The sequence below is a fragment of the Octopus bimaculoides genome, chromosome 1 (genome assembly GCF_046866305.1).
Source record: "Octopus bimaculoides isolate indiv1 chromosome 1, ASM4686630v1, whole genome shotgun sequence".
NCBI lineage: Eukaryota > Metazoa > Mollusca > Cephalopoda > Octopoda > Octopodidae > Octopus > Octopus bimaculoides.
The window spans coordinates 175061712-175086969 of NC_142928.1; the positions used below are offsets into that span (position 1 = coordinate 175061712).

Genomic DNA, 25258 nt, shown 5'->3' on the forward strand with positions numbered 1-25258 from the left:
AGCCTTGTGAGTTGATTTGGTAGACGGAAACTGAAAGAAGCCCGTTGTATATATATATGTTTATATATATATTTATGTGTGTGTGTTTTTGTGTCTGTGTTTATTCTCCCCCACCCCCCGCCACCATCACTTGACAACTGATGCTGGCGTGTTTATGTCCCCGAATTCTAGCGGTTCGGCAAAAGAAACATATAGAATAAGTGCTAGGCATATAAAGAATAAGTCCTGGGGTCGATTTCTTCGACTAAAAGCAGTGCTCCAGCATGGCCGCAGTTAAATGACTGAAACGTGTAAAAAGTAAAAAAAGAGGGTATGGTGGGTTTTATTAAATATTTACTTACGATTGGAATAAAAACAAAAAAAACTTTTCGTTATTATATTTTTTAAATGTTGCGTTTAAGTAGTAAGATGCAAGAGAGCTTGCTGGGTGTCGATAATTTCGGTTGCCATTAGGAATCGGAACAGCTAACGTTTCTACTACGGCCCTTCGGTGGAGTGCACTCAAGTAATGGCCGCAGAAGTGAATAAAGAAAAAAAAAGTCAATGCGCTATTTGGTAGAAACAGTGGACGAATGAGATGCGGGAGGATGAGATGAGTGATCTGTGAAGTGCGAGTAAGGTCAAGAGAGAGGTAGTTAGTGTGTGTGTGTGTGTGTGTGTGTGTGTGTGAGAGAGAGAGGGGGGGAGGGGGGAGGGATTATCATACAAAAATAATAAATCTCAACAAAATATGCTGTCCCACATCCATATATGTATGATAAATCAAATTTTACAATTTTGTAAGTATATTCTGGTTATTTTCAAATTCAGTTTTCTTTTGAATTTTTCATTGAATATAATGAAATTAAAAAAATGTTAGTCATCTGTTAATACGTTTTGAAATAAAACCAAATTCTGTTAATAGGAATAAATCAAACGGCATCAAGTATCACGTAAATGTCTGAGAGGAATTGTTCTTTATAAGTTTATAATTTCCTGATTTCATCCAGAAATTCAACGCCTGATGACGATCAGAGATCAGAGTGATCGAAACACAGTGTAGGTATAATATTGTAAATATGCACTTCAACAATTAATGTAATACTTCAGAAAATTGTAATTTTATCACTATTCGAGCCGTGAGATAATGGAAGATACTCTTTTACTAACTGTTTCTATAATGGGTCTCTCGTTTGTATCTACAACCATCAAAGATTTAATTGTCTTAACAATAGCATTCTCTAGCTTATCGTTGCTGTTGACAATTGTTTCGGGTAGAATGATACCAACATTTGTCTGGTTGTGAAGAATGGTTGTTTCACTCCCTTCAAATGGTGGGTTACAAGTTAACATAAAATATAATATACTTCCAAGGCTCCAGATATCCGTGGGCAAGGGATCAAAAGGAGTACAACGGATAACTTCTGGTGCTTGATATCGATAATCTCCCAAATAGTCATCGCTTAGAATTGGATTGCTTCTATCAACACCACAAGGGGTTGCTAATCCCCAATCAGCCAGCTTGGTGTCGAATTTTGAAGTTAACAATATATTGCTGGGAGTTATATCTCGATGGGCAATATTTTGAGAATGACTGTAATGTACTGCAGATGTTAATTGGCTAAAAAATTGCATGATGTCGGATGTGGAAATTTTATGGTTACTCGTTACATACTGTTCAATATTACCATATTCAGCATACTCCATAATTATATATAAACGGTTAGGTTTAAGGATAAATTCTTCTAGGATGATTATATTCGGGTGTTTAAACTTCGAGAGGCAGTATACCTCCGCACTGATGTATTTGTTATCTTGGAATTCTCCTTCAAAGCAGAGTCGTTTCAAAGCGTACATGCCGTCATTGTGTCTATTATAAACTTTATAGATTCGTCCAAAACCACCTCGACCGATTTCTTCAAGAATCTTGTATTTTGGTCTGTGTGCAATTTCATCTGTGTGCACTGAGGATTCATCGTTAGATTCCAAAGATGAATTTTCCATGTTAATTGTTACACTTACGTTTATTTTATCCATTTGGTTTATTTTCTTTTCGGTGTTTTCCAGTTTGACTCTAAAAAAAGAAATAGTGATAGCAGTTGAATGACATATTTTAATACATTAGCAATTTTCTTATGATACTATTAGTTACTTTATAAATTGCATTTATTCCAGGGAATTTGGAATTAAACTTGTACTGAACAGTTCTTTTACTATTTGCTGCATTAGATATCTTAAATTAGTAGTTTTATCATGAAAGAAACGACAATATAAGAGAAAATGTAAATGAAGTATTTTGTTTTATAATGACGTTAATACTTATGCACGGTTGTGCGAATAAAGTTTAAGACCAGAAGAGATAAACGTCAATCTGGATAATTAATTCAGGAGAGCAATGAATAACAAATATAGAAAATCACACAGCATTTACAATTGCATACATAGCATACGCATTTTACCGTAACTAAGCATACATTGAAGACAGATGTAGAATCAACCAGATATTTTGACAGGCGATTTTGTTGAGGCACTGTTTCTAATCACTTCAGTGAGAGGACCCGAGTTTTATATATAGACCATTGAACTAGGTGGATTTTCTGTCAACATGTTATTATATTTGAAAAAAAAAAATGGCTGACTATACATTTTACTCAGCAGCTATTCTTAACAAGATGAATACTTTCTAATAAAGAATTTGAAACAGGATAACTTCTCCGCTATCGATTATTGAATGAACATATTACTATTCATTATTTCGATCAAATCAGTGTCAGGATGACTTACAAAACTATCCGTAAAAAGTATTGTAATAAACCTGATGAACATTATTTTCATTGTAATTTACAAGCTATAAATGACTATCAACTTGGCGGCAATATCTCTACCATTTGATTTCAAAGAATAACTATTGATGCATTTCCTTACTATTTCATGCTTTATACTTTCAAGAAATAAGAACAACTTAATTCGAAAGAAATTTCACACTGAATGTAGACTAAAATGGGATGGATCAAAGATCATCTTTACTAATCTGACATGTTTGAAGGAATAACGTGTAGCATGGAGAAACATTTGACGGTTCATAAGAATAAGGAGCGTTGAGAATACCCATTATATTTGAGAACAAAACTTCAATAGATTTTTGTATGGGGACGGGGCGGATGAATTTTTTTTTTTTTTTTTTTCTAAATATAATTTAAATAATCCTTTAAATGACCTTAATTCCATTCAGAACAGCAGTAAAATAATACACATATCTTTCCTGATATGTTTATTCAATACCAAAGTGTTACATATTTCAATGACTCAGAGTAACATCAAATCTATAAATTCATTCTAAATCTCAATAATGGACAGCTATAAATTGAATGTGAATTGTTTAATTATGGTCTAATTTCTATATAATCGAGGTTAACTTTAAAAAACCAGATTGCTCTAAGGACTACCGACAAAAAAAGAAGCATAACCATAACGATGATACTCAAAGACATACAATTATCAAAACTATTCAGGGAACAAGACAACGCTGACAGAAAAATACAGTCACATAAATTAGAAGACACTGTTAACATGTAAACTTACATTGAATCGATGATTTTTCTCCATCTATCTGAAACAAGACACACGTTTAACTACAAAAAAAAAAAAAAAAGAAAAATGGAATCAATCCATTTAGTTCAAAGCGCTGCGGGGTTTCTCGAAAAATTATTTGTAGAAGTGAATAAAAAAAGCGCGCAAAATGAAAACCTCTCGCCTTCGTAGTATGCTTTTCGTAAAAGCATTGTAAGAATATTCAGTTATTTTTGGTAAGAAATGATTATTCGCAAATCATCAGAAAAAACATTTGCGAATATTTAAAAATCTAGCATGAAAGGAAGTATGACGATGAAGCAGATATTCTCTTTGAATCATAAGGACGACGCTGTGCGACTGTGAATGCATGCGTGTGGGTGTGGGTGTGTGTGGGTGTGTGTGTGTGTGTGTGTGTGTGTGTGTGTGTGTGTGTGTGCGTGCGTGCGTGCGTGTCCGTGCGTGTCCGTGCGTGTGTGTGTGTGTGTGCGTGTCCGTGCGTGCGTTCGTGTATGTATGTGCGTGTGTGCGTGCGTGGGTGTGTGCGTGGGTGCGTGCATGTATGTGCGTGTGCGTGCGTGTGTGTGTGTATGTGTGTGTGCGTGCGTGCGTGCGTGCGTGCGTGCGTGCGTGCGTGCGTGCGTGCGTGCGGGTGTGTGTGTGTGCGTGTGTGTGTGTGTGTGTGTGTGTGTGTGTGTGTGTGTGTGTGTGTGCAAGCGCGGTCATGTATGTACATATGCATTCTATGGGCAAGTGAATGTTAGTACGCGCGAAAAATATTTCCGAAATTTGCAGTCTTTTCTTGAGTCACGGTTGTGGAGAAAAGGAAAATCTTCTAAAAAACACATCTTCTCGCTGGTAATTATATAAGCATTACACACACACACACACACACACACACACACACACACTCTCGCACACACACACATATAGCTTCAGAAAAATCATCTATATTTAGAATATGAGTTGTAAGCTACGAGCTACGATTTAGTTTCAGGCTGTACAGTAATCCCTCGACTATCGCGGGTGTCCCGTTCCAAACCCCTCCGCGATAGTTGAAAATCCGCGAAGTAGGGAACAGTACTGTACTGTATATTATTTTATTATTATTTTTTATAATTCGTATATATTTATTTTATTATAAATGCAAAACAACACCATAGAGGAATCGACGTAAACTTAAATAATAAACCTCGACAGGTGAACTGCAATGTGGCGAGGGATTACTGTAATTTCTTTCATACAATTACCATATTTTTTTGCATCTGGGGAGAGTTATTCTCTATTAGTGCCTTACCGGTAAAATTTCCACTCATTTACTTATTTATTTTTCCTAAAAACGAAATTACCATATTCTTTTTCATATATATAATTATTTATAATTTGTTGAACCTACAAACTGAAAACTTTGAAGAGATTCACTTTGATATCCTGAGAATTTCTTGGCCAAAATATACATTTCAATTTGAAGATAAAAATCTATAAAGTTTTACAAAATGTAGGCAAGAAAATAAATGTTCGTTTTAGGAAGAATCTTTCTCTCTCATAACATTTACTGCTATATCCAAGCACTTAGCCATACACGTTATCACTACCAGAACTATGAGCCAACGAACAAATCTCTAGAAAGTCGGTCGATTAGTTAGAATTAGCAGCTAGATATCCCACAAATAATACCCTATCATCTTATAAAAAGTAAGAACTCATTGGATAATGTGGTCCTAAATACACTAAGCCTGCGATAGAAAGTGTACAAGATGGCCTTGGCTGGACTGCCTTCAACCATAGATCAGCTCGATCAGGAATGACTAAGAATATCACTACTATTAAACTTTTTTGTGTAGATATGAATAGATTAGAACGGTCGTGAGCAAACTGCGGCCCGCGGAACTTCCTGAATGGCACACCTAACGAAAAAATTGCCTTAAACTTTCTTAGTAATGTGGTCCTGCTGATGATGAGTCATGTTTGATGCAGCCCGTTCCTCGAGAAATGTTGCCCGTGCCTGGACTAGAATCATTACCACTAGATGACATTGCGATATATCTAAAGCGACCATCTTAAACATAGACGAAAGATGGCTGAAATATAACCATCAAAATAGTAAGTGCTAGCCAACGAACTATGAACAATTTGCAAATAACAGAAAATTCCAACTCCTAGGATTCTAAAATTGTACGCATGTGCATATCTATATATACAAACGCATATGGGCTTCTTACATTTTTTCTATCCTCTTTGCCTGTCTCTTATTACATGGAAGCTTTCAATTTTGACATACACACATATGTATGCATTCATATACAAATTCACACGTATGTAATGGTCTTCGTCTACATATGTACACATAAAATATAACTCACTTTCCTTATCCTCACATTTTCTGTTTATTGCTGACTCATAGAAAAATGCACATACACGCGCATACACACACACACACACACACACACACACACACACACACACACACACACGCACACGCACATACACACGTATCTACACATACGTATACAGAGAGAGAGAGAGATTATGTACAAATCTACAGAGTTGTGTTTAGAAGAAGCTATAGCACTCTAATTGGGTGTTGAAATGTTAATACCAGAAACGGTTGTAAATCAACCACACACACACACATGTACACACATACACACGCACACACGCACACACGCACACACAGATGCACGCCCGCACACTCACACAGACGCACATAGACGCGCGCGCGCACACACACACACACACACACACACACACACACACACTCACGCCAAATTTATCAATCCTTGACATTTTACATATATCAGTTTTAACTGGGAAATAATATCAATGCTCTTATGTAAAATAGTAAATATTTATACAAGACTAAGTGGAAGAAACTTCCCCTCAATAAATAACTGCTAGTTTTTGTTACTTGTTGTTTATAAATTTGTTGTACACTACATTCACTGGACATATAATTTTGTCAAGAAATTCAATCTTACGGTGAGGTTTCCGCATAAAAGGAATTTTTTAATGATACAGTACCGGACCTCTTATACGGCTTCCAGAACTCCGGAAATACTACAACATACTGTACTCCGTTTTGAGTAAACAAACCCTATTTTTGAAGTTGGTTAATTTGCATACTGTGTGTTCTTTACCTTTTTTTGTAGATTGATAGAAATTAAATATACTCTGCTTTAGAATCGTATTAATTTGTATCTGTATCTTAAATAAAATCGTATTCATTACTTTTCATTTAATTTTCATTTAATTTGTAGATTATAATATATTTTAAGAATTCTAATATGAAATAGACCCTGCTTTAGAAATGTTTCAATTTGTATCTATTAAATACAATTTAGTTCTTTACATTTGATAGTTTATTTTATATTTTAAGTATATATTTAGGCTGTCTCAAGAAAACCAGAAAATCTGGAAATCCGTGACACCACTGGTCCCAAGCTTGCCAAAATATTGGTCCAGTATTGTATCTAAGTAACTAAACCCATTATGATTTTTCTTCAAACGACTAAACTGGCACATCATTTCAGGGAAAAATAATCTTAGGTTAAAATTTAATGTACAAGGAGAAATGGTTTAATTGTCAGTGTTATTTCTTAAATGGCAGCGCTTTCGCAATGAATATGACAAGTAATTAAAAATGAAAGGTAGGTCAAAGCGTATAATTTCGAAGTAATTTTTCCGTCTTCTCTCGTGTCGAACCAGTCTCTTTAAGACCATTTATTCAAATTCTTTCACGGTTATTGAGTAATATAAACTATAGCAACGGTTTTAATATCATCTGACGTTATAGCGACAAGTGAAAACAAGAATGGTAAGTGGTTGCGCACGAATATTTGTCTATTCTTAAAAAGTTTTTGTCGCTGTTTTAAAATTTGCTTAAATATTATTGCGTCCGCAAAGATTGGAGCGTCTCTGGCAAGCAATTGCAAATGGAAGATAGGATAGTGAACGAAAGAATAAGAAAACATTTCTTACCTTCTGTAATTGAACGATGATCCCCTTGTGGAACATCGGTAGATATTTATTAAAATTCCTATAAATTCGCTTCAAACTCTACTAAAATATTCATTTAAAAAGTAGTAATAAAATAACATGGCAGAATCAACTAACAAAAGATTCAGGCGGGCATTTTAGAAGATTAGTATTTTAAAATACTCAATATTGCTTCAGCTTGAAAAGAAAATATATTATTTTCAACAAACTGGCATTGCAAGCTAGCATTTAGGTTCTGCATTGTTAGATTCATATTCACTTTTCAAATACATTTACATGATTCATTCATTGTAATTCAATCTACGTAAAGTAAGAGTTGAGATTGTCTGGAGCATTTATGATGGGTTTGAAGCAATAATTAGGACGCTGCAGTAAGCGAAAACAAGATGGGACTTAAATTTTTAGTACATTATGATGTTAAGATTCATGTCATTCCTGAGCAGGGACTAAAATCCATCTCAAGTTTTTATACTGGGATATTAACAATGCATACTAATGGAATAGTCGCCAATTCTAGAACTCTACAAGAAATAGCATAATTGTACTTATTTGTTGTATGACTAGTCGACTAGCTACACTCAACTGTCTTTGATAGAAACACTGAACTGCCGTTCTGGTTAAAGTATGCAAATCATCGACGTTTCAGACAGTAGACCAGCATCCCAATGACTGGCAACTAGGACTCTGCGTTAATATGTTTGAGTTTATTAAATCCTTTTACTGTATGTTGGAGGAGGAAAAACATGGATGTTGTTTTTCATGGCAATTTTTATTATATGCTAATTCTTAGCCTCGAGACAGAAATTCATAAACAAACTGGGGTTTTTCCCCACCATTTTATTAGAAATTGTGAGTAATAGTTTAAAGTTTAAAATATTTTGTAAGAATCAAAAGCAAGGGGCATAAAAAAAAAAGATTATTCGACTTTTGACTTTTCGTTGAATTCATGTAAATCCCCTTTTATAAATACAGTTTCAGTTAAACACTGGGTTAAAAACAAAAAGACCGAATGCTCATGCATCGTAAGTTAAAATCCGTAACAAACATTTCATCATGTTTCTGGGCAAAGCATTTTATTCTATAGAGCTTTTGATCTCTAAACTGCCGAGAAGAGATACCATATTTTCTAGTGGGAATCAATATGGCTGCTCATTCGCCACCCCCATACACACACACGCACATCTCTATCTTTTTTTGTTTTAGTTATTAGACTGCGGCCATGCAGGAGCACCGCCTTGAAGGGTTTAATCGAATATATCGACCACAGTACTATCTTTTGAAGTCTGGTACTTATTCTATCGGTTTCTCTTGCCGAAACGCTAAGTAAAGGGGACGTAAACAAACCAACACTTGTTGTCAAGTTGTGGGGTAGGGGAACAGCATAAGTACAAACACACTCACATACATATGTATATATATACATGTATACGATAGGCTTCCACTCAGTTTCTGTTTACCAAATTCACTCACAAGGCATTGGTCGACCTGTGGTTATAGTGGAAAACGCTTGCCCAAGGTGCCTCGCAGTGGGATTGAACCCATGTGGTTGCAAAACGAGCTTCTTAATCACACAGCCATGAAAAATCAAGTAAATTATGTTTATTGTACCATCGCAACTGGATAAATAAAAAAAAAAAGATGTTTATAGACTTTTTTTATTATTATTGGTTTCAGTCATTTGACTGCGGCCATGCTGGAGCACCACCTTTAGTCGAGAAAATCGACCCCAGGACTTATTCACCGCTAAGTGACAGGGACGTAAACACACCAGCATCGGTTGTCAAGCGATGTTGGGGGGACAAACACAGACACACAAACATATACATACATACATACATATATATATATATATATATATATATATATATATATATATATATATATATATATATATATACGGCGGGCTTATTTCAGTTTCCGTCTACCAAATCAACTCACAAGACTTTGGTCGGCCCGAGGCTATAGTAGAAGACACTTGCCTAAGGTGCCACGGTAAGCAAGCTACTTACCACACAGCCACTCATGCGCCTATAAACTTTTATAATCCTTTTTTTAGTAAATGCAATATAATTTGTACGTAAATATAATTTCTTTGGGTTTTTCATGTTCAGTTTGACAGATAAAATTTCACGCTAAATTTAAAAACGGAAACGTTACAGAGAGAAAGTACATAAACACATATCCTAAACTGATTTAACACCTTATCATTGTGGGTATAATATTCAAGACGGAAATAACATCCGTGAAATATATTTAGTGAGGAAACAGCTCATTGAACCAAATCGTACTTCTTCAAAATATCTGCAAACTGAAATAGCTTTTCTCAACATAATACTAACCTACCATCAGTAGTAGTAGTAGCAGTAGTAGTAGTAGTAGTAGTAGTAGTAGTAGTAGTAGTAGTAGTAGTAGTAGTAGTAGTAGTAGTAGAGATTATTTCAGTGATCTTTTCCAAAGAAAATACAACTTCATGTAAGTAAGAAATTACCATGTTTTACAATATCGGTTCTATTTCACTACAAAGAAAAGCAGTGTAGGTGCATCTTGATAACGCTGATAAACTACATACTTCGCTCGCGGAATAAATAAATAAATAAATAAATAAATAAATAAATAAATAGGAGCAACCATCAAATGCCTGTCTATTCTACTTGGCTTATTACATAATAACTATTCAAAATAAATATTGTTCATCAATAGGTGGTTAGCTTTATAGACTTCATTTAAAGAGGAAATGTGAGCTCGGAAAATAGCTGCGCAACTTTTGAAAAGTACATAATAATATTTTGTTTCCATCTGACAAAGACATCAAGTCGTAGTTTGCCAGCCGAGATTATATCAGTCTACTTAATACTGAGATATTTTATATACCTTGGTCCAATCTAATTAACTATATACGACGTATGTCATGTGTTGCTAAGTACATGGGGTGAAAAGAGCAAGTATTTCGTATATAACGAGAGTTTAGTTAGTATTAAGTTTCTTTTGATCTACGGGAATGCTTCTTATGAGCTTATACGAGAATTGCCCGCGTCATGACATTATTTCAATTAATTCTTTTACTCGAGCAACAAAATGGTTTCGATAAATATTAATCTGGTAGAAGTTAATTTGAAATCTGCGGACAACAGGAAATATCAATTAAAAGAAAAGGAACAGGGTGTGTAGATAGCAAAAAATATGTTAGATTGGCGGAAGCACAATGACCAATAGAAATAATTAGCATTAGGGTCAAAGCGACAGCAAATTGCTACCGAAGTCTTATCGAAAATTGGAACACGAGTGCTTGCAAAGAAAGACGGAGTCTAATAATATCAGAAGTATGAAAGTATCAAATGAGCATTGAACATATCAAGAATTAGCGCTGTTCAATGAAGATAAATATTTTCACACTATGTGTGTGTGTGTGTGTGTGTGTGTGTGTGTACGTGCGTGCGTGCGTGTGCATGTGCGTGTGTATATACGTATGTATGAATGTGTATATATATATATATATATATATATATATATATATATATATATATATATAATTTTTTTGAGAATGAGTTAGAAATCCAAGGCCGTGAAAGATTTTAAAACATTTATAAACATAAGGTCTTACGGCTGTTTCCGGGATATTTTATATATCCCTTCAACTATTGCTTAACCATTTTCTCACACCGTCTCCGATGAAGGGATATATAAAATATCCCGGAAACAGCCGTAAGATGTTCTATTTATAAATGTTCTAAAATCTTTCACGGCCTTAGATTTTTATCTCATTCTGAAAAAAAAATTTTTTTTAATATATATACATGCTGATATATGACCTACGTTGGACTTCTTATTCGCATAATCACCGAATCTGGAGCTTAACTATGGTCTGTCCATAGCACTTACTCAGCATTACATGACACCTATATATATATATATAAACAATATATGAGTATATGCATATATATGTACATGTATGCATATACGTTCATCTACATGTACATATAGATACATAACTGGGTACATGACGTGGCAAAAGAACAAGGACAAAATGGTAAACAAGGTACAACAAACAGGCAGGCCACATAGAAACATCCCCTTCATCAGCTGCCACCATTAAAACTCCGGCGTTTCGAAGAATTAAGGCAGTACACATCGTTAAAATGGTTCTTCCCACGAACACAAATTAAATTGTTTTCGTGGAGGGTAGTGGCAGACGGAAAACAAGACAGGAAAACGAAACGGTGAAATAAACAAACAGAAAGGCTGTACAGCCAGACGTGAAGTGTGTATGTCTTGAACGCAGTGAAGCACGTACAGGAGGGGCAAAGAAGTACGTGCTAGCTTGGTGATTCCAAGAACGAAAAGAAATAGCAGCCGGACACACGTGACCAAGGCTGTGTGAAGAGAAAGAGTAGCAGAGGGAAAAGGAGGGGAGGAAGTAGAATAAAAGTGAGCAACGAGAGGTAGAGAGAGAGAGAGATATATAGTAGTAGAACGGTGAGAGGCGAAGGACGAGTAACAAGAGATAGATAGAGAGAGAGAAGTAGTGACAGGTAGAGGCGAAGAACAGTAGAGGGAAGAATGAGAGGGGGAGATAGAAATAGAGAGAGTGGCGTTAGAAAAATAGTTAAAACTTACTGTATAAAGGTAACGCGTGCGTTCTGTCGTGATACAAACAATATATGCATATATATGTACATGTATGTATATACGTTCATCTACATGTACATATAGATACATAACTGGGTACATGACGTGGCAAAAGAACAAGGACAAAATGGTAAACAAGGTACAACAAACATGCAGGCCACATAGAAACATCCCCTTCATCAGTTGCCACCATTAAAACTCCGGCGTTTCGAAGAATTAAGGCAGTACGCATCGTTAAAATGGTTCTTGCCACGAACACAAATTAAATTGTTTTCGTGGAGGGTAGTGGCGGACGGAAAACAAGACAGGAAAACGAAACGTGAAATAAACAAACAAAAAGGCTGTACAGCCAGACGTGAAGTGTGTATGTCTTGAACCCTATGCTCATATACGTATATATATACACGCTAATATCGAACAGTGAGATAATGTCCTTATAAGTTACCTTTCATGACATGATGTATACTTATTTATTTATTTATTTATTTATTTATAAATCCTATGCAGTCTCCTGTAACGTCGTGCATTTTCATCCAAAATAGAAACGAGTACCAACGTTCCCACGTGGTACGTTTGGACAGTTGTTAAGAATCCCTTCACGCGAACCGACTGGTAGTCTTGTCAACTCGCAAATAAAGTATGTATGTATGTATGTATATATATATATATATATATATATATATATATATATATACATACACACACACACACAAACATATATATCTATCTACATATGCATATATATGTACATATATGTGTGTGTGTGTGTGTGTGTGTGTGTGTGTGTGTGTGTGTATGTGTGTGTGTGTGTGTGTGTGTGTGTGTAGCGCGATATGTCATGTGATGTGTGAAGTCACCGCTGCTGAGTTTGTTGCCTCGGAAAGAAACAACAAAGATGCCATACTGTGCCTGCAGGTCGACATTAGCTCTGTCCTTTTGTTCTTCATTTCTGTTGGGTGGTTTATGATGTGAAGTTATACCGTTTCGAATTATTATATCTCTGCCCACAGAAGGCCATGCAATGTCTGTTGATTCACCCCTGCGTTTTACAAAGTGTGTTTCAAGAACGATAAAGTGTTTTCTTTTTTTTTTTTATGATCGTCTTTGAAAGAAAGCGTATACTAGCTTAGCCGGCTTTTTTTTTAAATACGTGTTACACTTTATGATATACTTTTTAGTAACTGCATCATGGTTAGTAAGAGTAGGTAAGTATTAAGTTTTAATTATTAAATCCTTATAAATAAATATACAACTTGATCGATTAAGCAAAGGTAAACGAATAACAAGAGACATATTAGCCATTGAAAAACATAAAAAGACTATTAACTTAACTTAAATAATAAACGTTTAAGATAAGTAACAGTGTTTGTGTGTTCCACGCTGTAATTGCTTTAGTTTCGACACATGGTCACAGATCAAATCATTTGCCAGAGAAGTAAATCTCCGAAATAAGTAAAGATATTTCCTGTATAGTACATATGTTTTCTGATACTAACTTCTAGCCACATCTCTCTCTCTCTCTCTCTCTCTCTCTCTCTCTCTCTCTCTCTCTCTCTCTCTCTCTCTCTCTCTCTCTCTCTCTCTCTCTCTCTCTATCTATCTATCTATCTTCCTATCTATCACTAGTCATGCACGTATATTTAATATCAATATGTATAACATGTGCGTATAATATCTATCTATCTATCTATCTATCTATCTATCTCTCTCTCTCTATATATATTTTTATATATAATGTTGACCACTCACATGGACATTTAATGTGCTAGAAATAGATCACATCTTGTGTCTACTAAGACCTAAGTTGTTCAAAAGAAGATGTGATCTATTTCTAGCAAATTAAATGTCCATGTGAGTGGTCAACATTATATATAAAAATATACTGTAATCCCCTGAGATCGCAGATATTGTTTCTGAATCTCTTTGATTCTTTAAATGTGCTAGCTTCCTGGTAATAAATCAATATTAATTAATATATGATTTTTTACCCTATGTTTTTAATTGAATTATCTATCTATCTATCTATCTATCTATCTATCTATCTATCTATCTATCTATCTATCTATCTATATGTATCTATTTATCTATCTATGCGTGTGTGTGTGTGTGTGTGTGTGTGTGTGTGTGTGTGTGTGTGTGTGTGTGAGTGTGTGTATATGAGAGAGTGTGCTTGCGTGCGCGCGTGCGAGTAACATTTTTGCATCATTTGCATGTTATTTTCCTTTGCCTTCTGTTTCCTTCTCGTTGATATTTCACTTCTTCTCTTTATCTATTAATCATTTATTTGTTCAATGAGTGAAAGCATGAATGCAGTTAGAATTTTGTATTCTGTATTGTATTTATGAAAAGGTTTTTCATTTTTCTCACATCGTTTGTACTAAACTTCAATATAAAGCGTTGAATAGAAGTAACATGGTCAAGTAATTCTATTGCAAAACATGTTGCTTTTTATTTCTAGTGAGCTAAATCTCGCTAGCCTTAATGAAATTTACCACTGAAACACACACACACACACATACACACACACACACACACACACACACACACACACACACACACACACACGTTATCTTTTAAACTTTTGCTACAGACATTAATCCTAAGTACTATATTTGTAACCATTTCCAATTATTAGTCGTACGTTTAATTTATTTTAGTAGACATTTCGAGCAAATTTATTATTATTATTATTATTATTATTATTATTATTATTATTAGATATCTGTTGTTATTCGGTACGCAGATAATATGTTAGTGCCAAAACTGTTTGAGGGATTGAGTTTGTACCCAACTTAGTAGTTTTCTTATCTACTGGAACTTTTTAAATGGCTGGTGGGAATAAATTGAGATCACACTTCAGATTTTAGACTTTAACTGGTTAAAACAACTTTAATAAATGAGGGCTTTGACTTCGTAGAAGCAAAAAATAAAATAGAGTAAATAGATATTTAACAACTAGATGTCGTAATTTATTTTTTTAAAATAGTACTATATCATAGTCTAATTTAATTAGCAGATACCAGTCTATCGATAAATTATGCAATAAAACCTATTTACTTTTAAACAAAAGAGAAGTTTGAAAGTATTTTAAATCTAATTATGTTTATATAAACAATTTGATAAGTTTCCAACCTGAGACTGCTCTTGGTTCTATGATACAAACTTCCTGTTTTAAAGTAATCTAAATTAAAACCTGCCATCAAAATTTCATGTTTATTTATGTTCCAAACCAGCTTAATGTTATTAAGTTATTATACTAAATTCTTCAATGTTTTCAAAATTAATATAAACAAAACTAGTGCTTTTCAACATAAATATGGTAACAAAAGGGTTTTAAAAAAACAATGATAGTACATATGTCTTAAACATTTACAAAATAAGCGAGTTTATAATCTAATATTCGTAACTTAAGGTCCTAAACCTTTATACTTTCATTGATAAATCTATAAGCCCTAGAGCTTTTAAATATTTAGATAACTTTTGGCGATCTTACGGTATGAGTCCTAAATATCGGACTTTTCCGTAAAAAGTGTCTTCAACGATCTTTACCAAAGATCGGCCTTTTCCGTAACACCCGCACGATCTTCACTACGGTGTTAGGGTTAGGGTTTTAGGGTTAGGGTTAGGGTTACGGTTACGGACGGAATTCCCTAACCCTAAAACCCAAACCCTAACCCTAAGCCTAAGCTTAAGCCTAACCCTAACCCTAAACCCTTCAAAATAAATCGCGCTCTCTGTATGTCTTTCGCTTTTATGACGTCGTTTCCCTGTTTCTCTCCAACACTTTTTACGGTAAAGATCTTTGGTAAAGATCGCCGAAGACACTTTTTACGGAAAAGGCCGATATTTAGGACTCGTACCGTAAGATCGCCTAACTTTTTATACATTTAATTTTAATGAAAGATATTTAAACTTAACATTAAAGGATACGATTTACTTCATGAGCTAACGAAGAAGCTTCGGCGTTGTCACTTGACCTAAAAGCGATCTTCCGAAAATCACGCCTAAAAAATTTCCTTCGGTCAGGGCTGACCTAAAGCTAAAAAAACAATGGTGTAACGGTTTATTCTATCAAAAGAGCTACCAGCTATGATCTAAGAAAATATGGGGAAGAGTATAGTGAACGGTGCCAGTAGGAAAAATATTTAAAGATACACTTTCTCTTGTATGGTGGTGCTTTGGTCAGCTTTGGAACGTTTGAATAATGACTTGCAAATTTTGATTGATTAATTTCTGAAATGAAATAATAATGTCAGCATAGATAGAGGGTTAAATTTTGCTTCTGATGCCGTTTTCCATTTCTTATATGGTTTGAGAAAATTCATTTTAAAAATAACATGTGTCTACATAAATTAATCTCAATGTATTCGGTGGATAGAAGGCGCGTGACTTAGTGGTTAGGATATCCAGCTCACGATCGCAAAGTCGTGAGTTCAATTCCCGGCGACGCTTTGTGTCCTTGAGCAAGATACTTTATTTCACGTAGCTCCAGTCCACTTAGCTGGCAAAAATGAGTAGTACTTGTTATTCAAAGGGCCAGCCTTGTCACGCTGAATCTTCCTGATAACAACGTTAAGAGTACACATGTCTGTGGAGTGCTCAGTTACATGCACGTTAATTTCACGAGCAGGCTGTTCCGTTGATCGGATCAACTGAAACCCTCGTCGTTGTGACCGACGGAGTGCCACTCGGTTGATGATGACTTTAAAATGAGATAAAGTGATATTCTCAGTCTGTTAGACTTCATGGCGCAATCTGGATCAAATAAAATTTTACTGGTGCACTTAACAACAGAGTTTAAAAAAAAAAAACTGTTTTAAAGCTTTAAAATTTTGAAAAGAAAAAAAATATAGAAAACTATTGCTTACTTTGTTTTATAAATATATTTGGGTTTAACAGTATTATGAATAACGCATATTTCGTGACACGGCCAAGCAAATAATAGTGTTTGAAAACCGCTGAGTTAAAGACAATAAAAAGATAAAAAGAAAATCCCTCAGAAAGTGTTAAGGAAATGTCTTGGAAAACATAAGGAATTGAGCCATTGGTCCATTAGAAGACTCTTTATGTTTAAAAATCGCTCTGGTTCTTCTTCAAATAATCTTCAAATATAAACTGCATAATTAATGGCATAAAAATAATTAGAAACAAATCATTTACGTTGGACCTGTACACTTCCGAACTGGCAAAGACTGTGGCCATGCTGGGACATCGCCTTGAAGAACTTTAACGGAACGAATCGATCCCAGTACTTATTTTTTAAAGCTGCGTATTTATTCTATTGGTCTCTTTTGCTGAGCCGTTAAGTTATGGGGACGTAAACGCACCAGCACTGGTTGTCAAACGGTGGTGGAGGACAGAGACACAAAGATATGCACGCACACGCACACACACACACCACACACGCACACACACGCATATATACGACGGATTTCTTTCAGTTTCTGTCTACCACATCTACTCACAGGACATTGGTCGGCCCAAGGCTACAGTAGAAGCCTCTTGCCCAAGGTACCACGCAGTGGTACTGAACCTGAAACCATGTGATTGGGAAGCAAACTTCTGATCACAAAGTCACGTCAGTCCACTCCACCCGAATCAACGATAGATCCTCTAATCGGCGGTACACTGGACTATGTAATTTTAGATACACTGAGTCCAAATATAAGCTGGGATTATCACAGCTGGAACTGTTTTATAATAGGTGTGATCGATCAGACCCAACTTGGAAGTAAACAACACCAGAGGTTTTTCTTTCCTTGCACCGTTATTTTAGATGGACTATCTCTTACTTTTCTGATAAATATCATTTCAAATCGGATATCAAACAAAAAGCCATAAAATGGTGCATGAAAGTATTATCAGCTAGTAAATACGAATGCTAAGTTTTTAATTATCTCACTTTAGCGAATTTCTTTATATTTGTATTAACAATAATGCTTTGAATTAAACACTAGTTAAATTTTCTTCGTTATTTGAGAAGAGTTACATCTCTTCCAATAAAAAGTTTGATAACTTGCTTCCAATGCATTTTGGAATCCGTGATGTTCTTGTCTAATCAGGTCCTTATACACTTTACTCACATGCAAAGAATTTCAGTCAACAAGTATTTGTGTGTGTGATAAAATAAATCACGCATTCTTGGGCAACATTACATCATACTATACTATACCAGATAGCAGCATTTCTTTAAATTAGTCCATGGGAAGATGATAAAGTTTTGGTAACTCTGGTACATCTGTCTTCGGCGTCTACTAAAATGAAAGCTGATAACCTGTTTATTCCACATACAGATGAAATAAGAAATAGAATTAAACATGAAACGTCTGTATATTCAACTTGACTATTTTGAAATCTATAAATCCGAGGCCATCTGCCGAATCTGATATTTACAACTAAGAATAGTTTATCAAATTATTTCTCGACTGTTCCGACGTCTAAAACTGGCTGTTACTGTATAAGGAAGAAAAGGTAGATAGGTAGATAGGTAGACAGATATATAGTGAGTGATATAGCGAAATATATATATGTATGTATGTATGTATGTATGTATATGTATGCATATATCTATGTGTGTGTATACACACACACACACAGAGTATATATAACATATGTAATGTGTAGGTAAGTGTGTATGTGTGTGAGTGTGTGTGCGTGTGCGTGTGTGTGTATGTGTGTGTGTACATGCGTGCGTGTGTGTATTTCTCTTTAGCCTCAGTTCAACTCTAATCGGGCGGATCTTTCATCAAATTCAGTTTTAGGCATTGTATACGCCAGAGTATATTATCCAATGTGTCCTTTTTTTTAATGGCCGGCTGTGGTTTGAGAGAATCTTGGCTGTAATTTCTAGCAGATGGAACGAAAGACCATTGGACGCACCCTTATTGTGTGTGTGTGCGCGCGCGTGTTTTGTGAACGGTTGGTAATATTTTATGTCCCAAGCAAGACTATCACTTCTGAAGAGGTATATTGTAGAATAATGGTAAGAGACTAAGATGAACTTAAGGCTAAAATTATAGCAAAGGAGCAAAAATATAAGCAGATCGTCTCAAAACTTCCGATAGAAACGTTCTCATTGCTCATCACTTATCGATCAAAGTGAGAGTGGAGACAGTGCAGCTTTATGCTCATATTTGCTCCCAACTTTTGAAAGTTCTTAAGCATGTTGTAAACTATTTCGGCATAGTTGGATGCTTCCTTGCTGTCCAGAAAGTCGTTTACAACATTTACAAAGAAATTTCATGCTACTGCTTCAATGCAAAATCATTGAATTTACAAAATTCCCTTCTTTCATCAATTTTCTGATTTGCGGCCCATCAAATATTCCTGCTTTTATCTTTTCACTGTTCAGGCTGGGAATGTGCCGCAGATATAGTGAAAGTATGATCCATCTTTATCCATATTGTTAACAAACTGCTTCATAATGCCACGTTTGGTATGGAGTGGAGATAAGATGAGTTTTCCTAAGGGAACTAAAGGCTCTTCACCTACGTTAAAAGACCCTGGAACTAGTGTTCGCTGCGGTCATTCTTTGATCAGCCGTTGGTTTTTCCTGGATCTGCTGTCCCACATACATCAAAAGCATGGATATTTACTGTATCCACTTTGATGCCCTACGAGAAAAATTGACCATCTTAAAGTTCTACGCATATTACCTACTGATGATGGTGGGGAGGTTCATTAAAAATCTAGACGTGATGGTAAAAAATGGATTTCATTTTTGGATTCAACATATGAAAAAAATCTTCAAATTAGGTAAAAACGTCCAGACAACAAAATACCTGTTGAACTGTGTTATATTATGTAACTAACTTTTGTGCACATTTTCTTTTCTTTTGTGCACTGGTCGCAAAACGTTTGTATGTGCACACATGCATCGTTTAAGGGTGTTATTTTTCGCATTTACATCTGTCTAATTTTGTTGCCCACAATTACTGGGGAGGTCGTGGTTGTAGAGTTCTCAGGTACCTCCTCCATAGTGGAGCATCATTAAACTTTATTGCTAGATTCTCAAGCATAACCAATTAAGGTTACGGATATTATCCAACGATCTCTCTCGTGGTCTATTCCAAGTCTGCTGTCGGTTAGCTCAGCTTCAAGAATCTGTCTTGTGATCTTTTCCCGTGGCATTCTAATCACATGTCCGTAGTACCAGAATTGTGACCGCTCAATGCGAAAAGAATAGCGTAGTGACCCGGAGAGACTTCTTGATCACCGAGTTACGCACCATGTCGCATTTATATATTTTCAAAAAACAAAACATCTCATATTCATAGAATGCGATTATATATACATATTACTGGTCCTTTCTTACGAGCTAACGGAGGAGATTCTATACGATTCTTGACTTGCTAGAAAGAACAATTCAAATATCTTTTAAAATAACACCACACCGTCTTAAAACTGATACAGAATGTTAAGAAAAAACGGTAGTCACTACTTAGATATCTTTCGACATTCGCCTGCTGCATTAAGATTGGTGATGGATTAAAATAACAGCTGGGGCCAAACTATTGTTATGAGTACACACTGGATAATATATTCTCATATATACTATGACAGAAAAAGTCGGGATGGCCATAACTGGAACGCTTTTCATCGTCGTTTTGCTCAATCAAGATTGACTTGAGGCTAAACAGCAATATTTTCTTAGCCATTGGCTTTTGTATTGTCTTTGTCTTTCTTCAAATATGAAAATAATTTTTTAAAAATAATGTTACTACTAACGATCGATTAATGAATGAAGGAAAAAATTAAATTAAAACATATATGTTTTTAGTACAATTTAATTAATTGTTTTAAAACGAGTCTTGGTATTTCATTAGTACATTCTCTGATCTTCATACTTTTCATTATGGAGAGATTCGTTAGGTTTCGATGTGTTCATTAGCAAATTTTGACATAAGCTAATTTCGTGGTTACCAAGATAACTGAAATTACGAGTAGAAGATTAATAAATATCTGTGTTCATTCTTCTTAAAATTTCTTACTGTCTTTAAGTTCATCTTACGTCACTGCTATCAAAACTTCTAAACACGCACATATATGCTTTCACAGAACTTACATTCATACCATATATACATACATACATACATACATACATATCTGCAGCATAAGTATGTAAATATACATATATACATGTGCACGTACGAACATAAAACAGGATCGACTTTAGAGATGTTAGTGTCTCAAGTTATCTAACTGAATCACCCGGAATTGGAAGGAGACGTCAATACAATCGGAAATTTACATAAAATGTGCCGCGTATATATCACAGTAGTAGTTTTTTCCGGTTGGCACACAAATGCTGTTATCTTCACACTTCTCATGCCATTTACCCAACAATACACGAGATCGTTACTTACGCAAAAACAGTTTCACTAGGAAAAATGTCTGTTCCTATTAGCAATTACAATTTCTTGCGATAAACTCTTTCAATACTTCTCTATTACTATCCATCTGCATGATCTAGATTCTTAAGTGAGCTTCGAAGTACATTTTTACTTGACCATTTTCTTGTTCCATTGTGCACGCTTTTCCATACATGCATATATATATATATATATATGTAGTGAAACTACCTCTATCGCCATTATATACAAACAAACGCGAGCGTAGTAGAAAACAACGCTTTCCCTGTCATCACCTGACTGACTATTATTTAGGCAGCAATTGTCTCCACTCTGTTCCCGCCAGGACGCAAATCGACCAACCGTAGCCCCTAATAAGGTCACGTGAGAGTGTTCTTCTGATGCTTTCCTGGAGCCCCTATTTTACTATAAATAGACTAAATTATACCCTCCAATTCGTCGCGGCTCAGATCTTAGATCTGGTCGTTTGACCACACACACGCGTAACACAGCCAGCCAGTATACCACCAATCAGCCAGTCCAGCGACAACATCCACACCATCGTTCAACTACGACTACCAGCATCGCCGCCAGCGTCAACATGACTCTACACGTACACAAGCTACCAACAGCTAACCAAACAACTACCGCAGCTTCTCGACCCTGTTTGTGTGATTTGCTCACCACGAAACCAACAGCCAGAATTCAGCCTGCGAAGAACATCTGTATTCAAGAACCCAGCCCGGCATTGAAGCCCTAACATCACGACGAGTGACCGCTCTGCCTTAACGCCTTAACTTCTTATATACAGACACTAACCACTGTGTACTCTAACTAAGAACTGGTAAATTCTTATACGTGTTACTGACTCTTATCAATACTATGTATCTCTCGCATTCACATACATGTATTACTCGCACACAATCTTTTGTTTACATGACGGCCAGTCTTATATTGTGTTTTATTATGTCGCATTCACACACACACACAGACATACAGTTTAATGCTACAATAAATCTTACTGTTATACATCTTCATCGGTTGCGTTCCTATCTTGTATCTTACTGGCAAATTTCTTAGTTCTCTATGTTATAGAATTATAACATATTTATCATATTATATTTTTGTGTCGACCGTGTGACGCGTTATAAAAAAGGAGCCAGTTTTCCATTCGTCACCATTTCTCCTTTTGGTTCGCACGGTCGTTCTTACATATATATATATATAAGATGATAAAGGAATAAACGATTATCCTGTGAATTTCATTAGCTTACAGCTGTTTCTGCTGTGAGTTAAGGTGCAGTGAAATCATGGTTGAGTGCTTGAGCACTCAACTGTAGCTTCAACTGTTTATTCCTTTATCATCTTATTTTTTTATTACTGCTCTGTACTCTTATTACTGCTCCTCCGACAAACGGAAGGGCCGCCCCGGGCGGCACGCACTTTCGATACGCTAGTGATTGGTCTAAGCGACTTTCAAATCATTTTCTCCTCCAGGACGCTTAAAATATTGAAGGACGTAAAAGTTGTTAACAAATCAGTCGGCTAATTTTTATCAAGAGACTGCATACAGGGAATTATCTAGTGTAGCACCCGAGCAGGCAAAGAGGAAAGAGAGGAGAATTTCACTCTTTAATCCTGCGGGAGATCTCCCCTGATTCAACTTCCTGTTTCAAAGAGATTCAAATTAAAACTTTGCATTAAAATTTCATGTTAATTTATGTTCCGAACACCAGGTTAATAAGGACAGATGTTACATTATTACATTTTTAATTATTTTAAGAATAAATTGAAATGAAGGCAATGTATTTCAAAAGAAATATAGTCACAAAAAGGTTAATGTTACGAGCAGTGCGTAGAGTACAAAAGTGTAGTCGTGAATAATAAATGTCTTGCAGGTTGGAGAAAAGAGGGCCAAATTTTTTTTTTTTTTCCGTCGAACAGTTTTTTTCTTTAAAAAGATTTGCGTTCCTGAACTGTTGTTAGCAACACGTTTCTCTATATGGACCATTCCACATCCAGATGTTTACTGCATCTATTTCAAACAATTATGCTTTTATTTTTGTTTTTGCAGATTCCAAATATACATCAGGGTTCCATGGGGAAATTACCTGAGTAACTAACACTCTAGGCCGAACCTGTGAAAATACGTACAGACACGTAGGTACACACACACACACACACACACACATACACACACGCTCACTTGTAACATAATTTGTTTTTTGGCTGAATTTGCAGCGTCGTTTTAAGAACTACTCTTAGCAAAAAAAAAAAAAAAAAAAAAGAAAAGAAAATGTAGCATAAAAAGCTGTTTTCTTACGCTATTTTTCACCATACCTACCGCTGTAACTGTACCTCGTGGACTACTTTCAGTCACACGTGAATATTACGAAGAAAGCGCTTTAAAAAAGCCTATACAAGATTTTATCTTCTGTTGAAAGCACTGCTTTCTAGTGTTAACGCCTCAATAGCACACACGCTTTGGTAAATCGGTTCGTCTCAAAAGTGGGAGTTATTCTAAAAGAAAAAACAAAGAAGAAAATGTAAGAAGAGAAAGATCATTCCAGAGATTATGACAGAAATATGTTTAATGGAGTTGGCATCTCAGAATAATCAATTTAAAATGCCTGGTCATAATACCGATTTTATGTGTTAGTTGTAAATTACATTTTTCCTACCTAAAGCAACGCTAAACTTTGCACAGAGCGATTATAGACAATAGAGTCTACACCTTAAAATATTACCGGATCGTATTTTATGGTAAGATGAAAAGCAACATCAACACCGGTGGGGTTTGAATTCAGTATATTCCAGTTCCTTGACTAAAAACTTGAAGGAAATTTGGCCCTCCGCCGAATAGGGGTAAATTGGCAGAAGGGTCGGAGCCCTAGACGGGATGCTTGCAATATTTGTTCCGACTCCTGGCATCTGAGTTTAAATCCTTAAGCAGATTCCAGTCAGAAGCCAGCATTAGGACCAGGTCACCCATTTGAGGAAACCTTCCTCTTTTCCTTTACAACACTCAGAGGCGCTAAAAAGAGTCAAGTACACTATTCGTCCTTCCTAAGCGATAAAAATAATACTCTAGGCACAAGGTCCGAAATTTTGGTGGAGGGGGTCAGTCGATTAGATCGACCCAGTACACAAATGGTACTTAATTTATATATATATATATATATATATATATATATATATATATATATATATATATATATATATATATATATATATATATATATATATATATATATATATATATATATATGCCAGCTGGTGTACCCGGTAATTCCCGGGGATAAAGATGTTCTATTGAAACGCCTTATTACTCTGATATAAGAAAGCAATTTCGTTATAACTGCCACAGAAGATGTATTTTCCATCACGAAAAAGTACAAAAACTGTCAGCTGGAGGAGGGAGGGATTGTTGGAGGTTGACGAGAAAGGTTTTCGGAGGTTGGTAAGAGAGGTTGTCGTTCACAGAACTATTGTTTTACCGTGAGAAAAGCGCTGTTGAAGTGTTAAGTGAAATTTGGCAATCGAGGTTCGAATCCACGCTATGCCTGCATGAAGCCACTACAAATACGTTGTGGAAAATAAAAACTTATCTACTGTCATGGAGAAAGTGTAACTGTAAAAATGCAGAATTATCGGAGTAATGAGCATTCAAAAAAGTATGTATGTATAGAAATGTATGAATGAAGAGATTCAAATTAAGGAAGTACAATAATAATATT

At 35.4% G+C, this 25258-nt stretch overlaps 1 protein-coding gene across 5 annotated transcripts in view; it reads right to left on the reverse strand.

Annotated features, from left to right (window-relative positions):
* Positions 1–303: 303 nt before the first annotated feature.
* LOC106867670 (testis-specific serine/threonine-protein kinase 6) overlaps positions 304–25258 on the reverse strand; it is a 59998-nt gene continuing 35043 nt past the window's right edge. For 3 of the 5 annotated variants that reach the window (XM_089365248.1, XM_089365312.1, XM_089365347.1), the window contains 3 exons: positions 23866–24041; positions 3562–3611; positions 304–2053 (listed from right to left, as the gene is read on the reverse strand). In XM_089365248.1, coding sequence (XP_089221374.1) covers positions 1108–2016 — 909 coding nt within the window. In that variant the 5' untranslated portion in view covers positions 2017–2053; positions 3562–3611; positions 23866–24041 and the 3' untranslated portion in view covers positions 304–1107. Of the gene's footprint in view, positions 2054–3561; positions 3612–7527; positions 9378–23865; positions 24042–25258 lie in introns of those variants that run through there. The other 2 variants (XM_089365197.1, XM_089365390.1) reach the window with 2 other exon arrangements.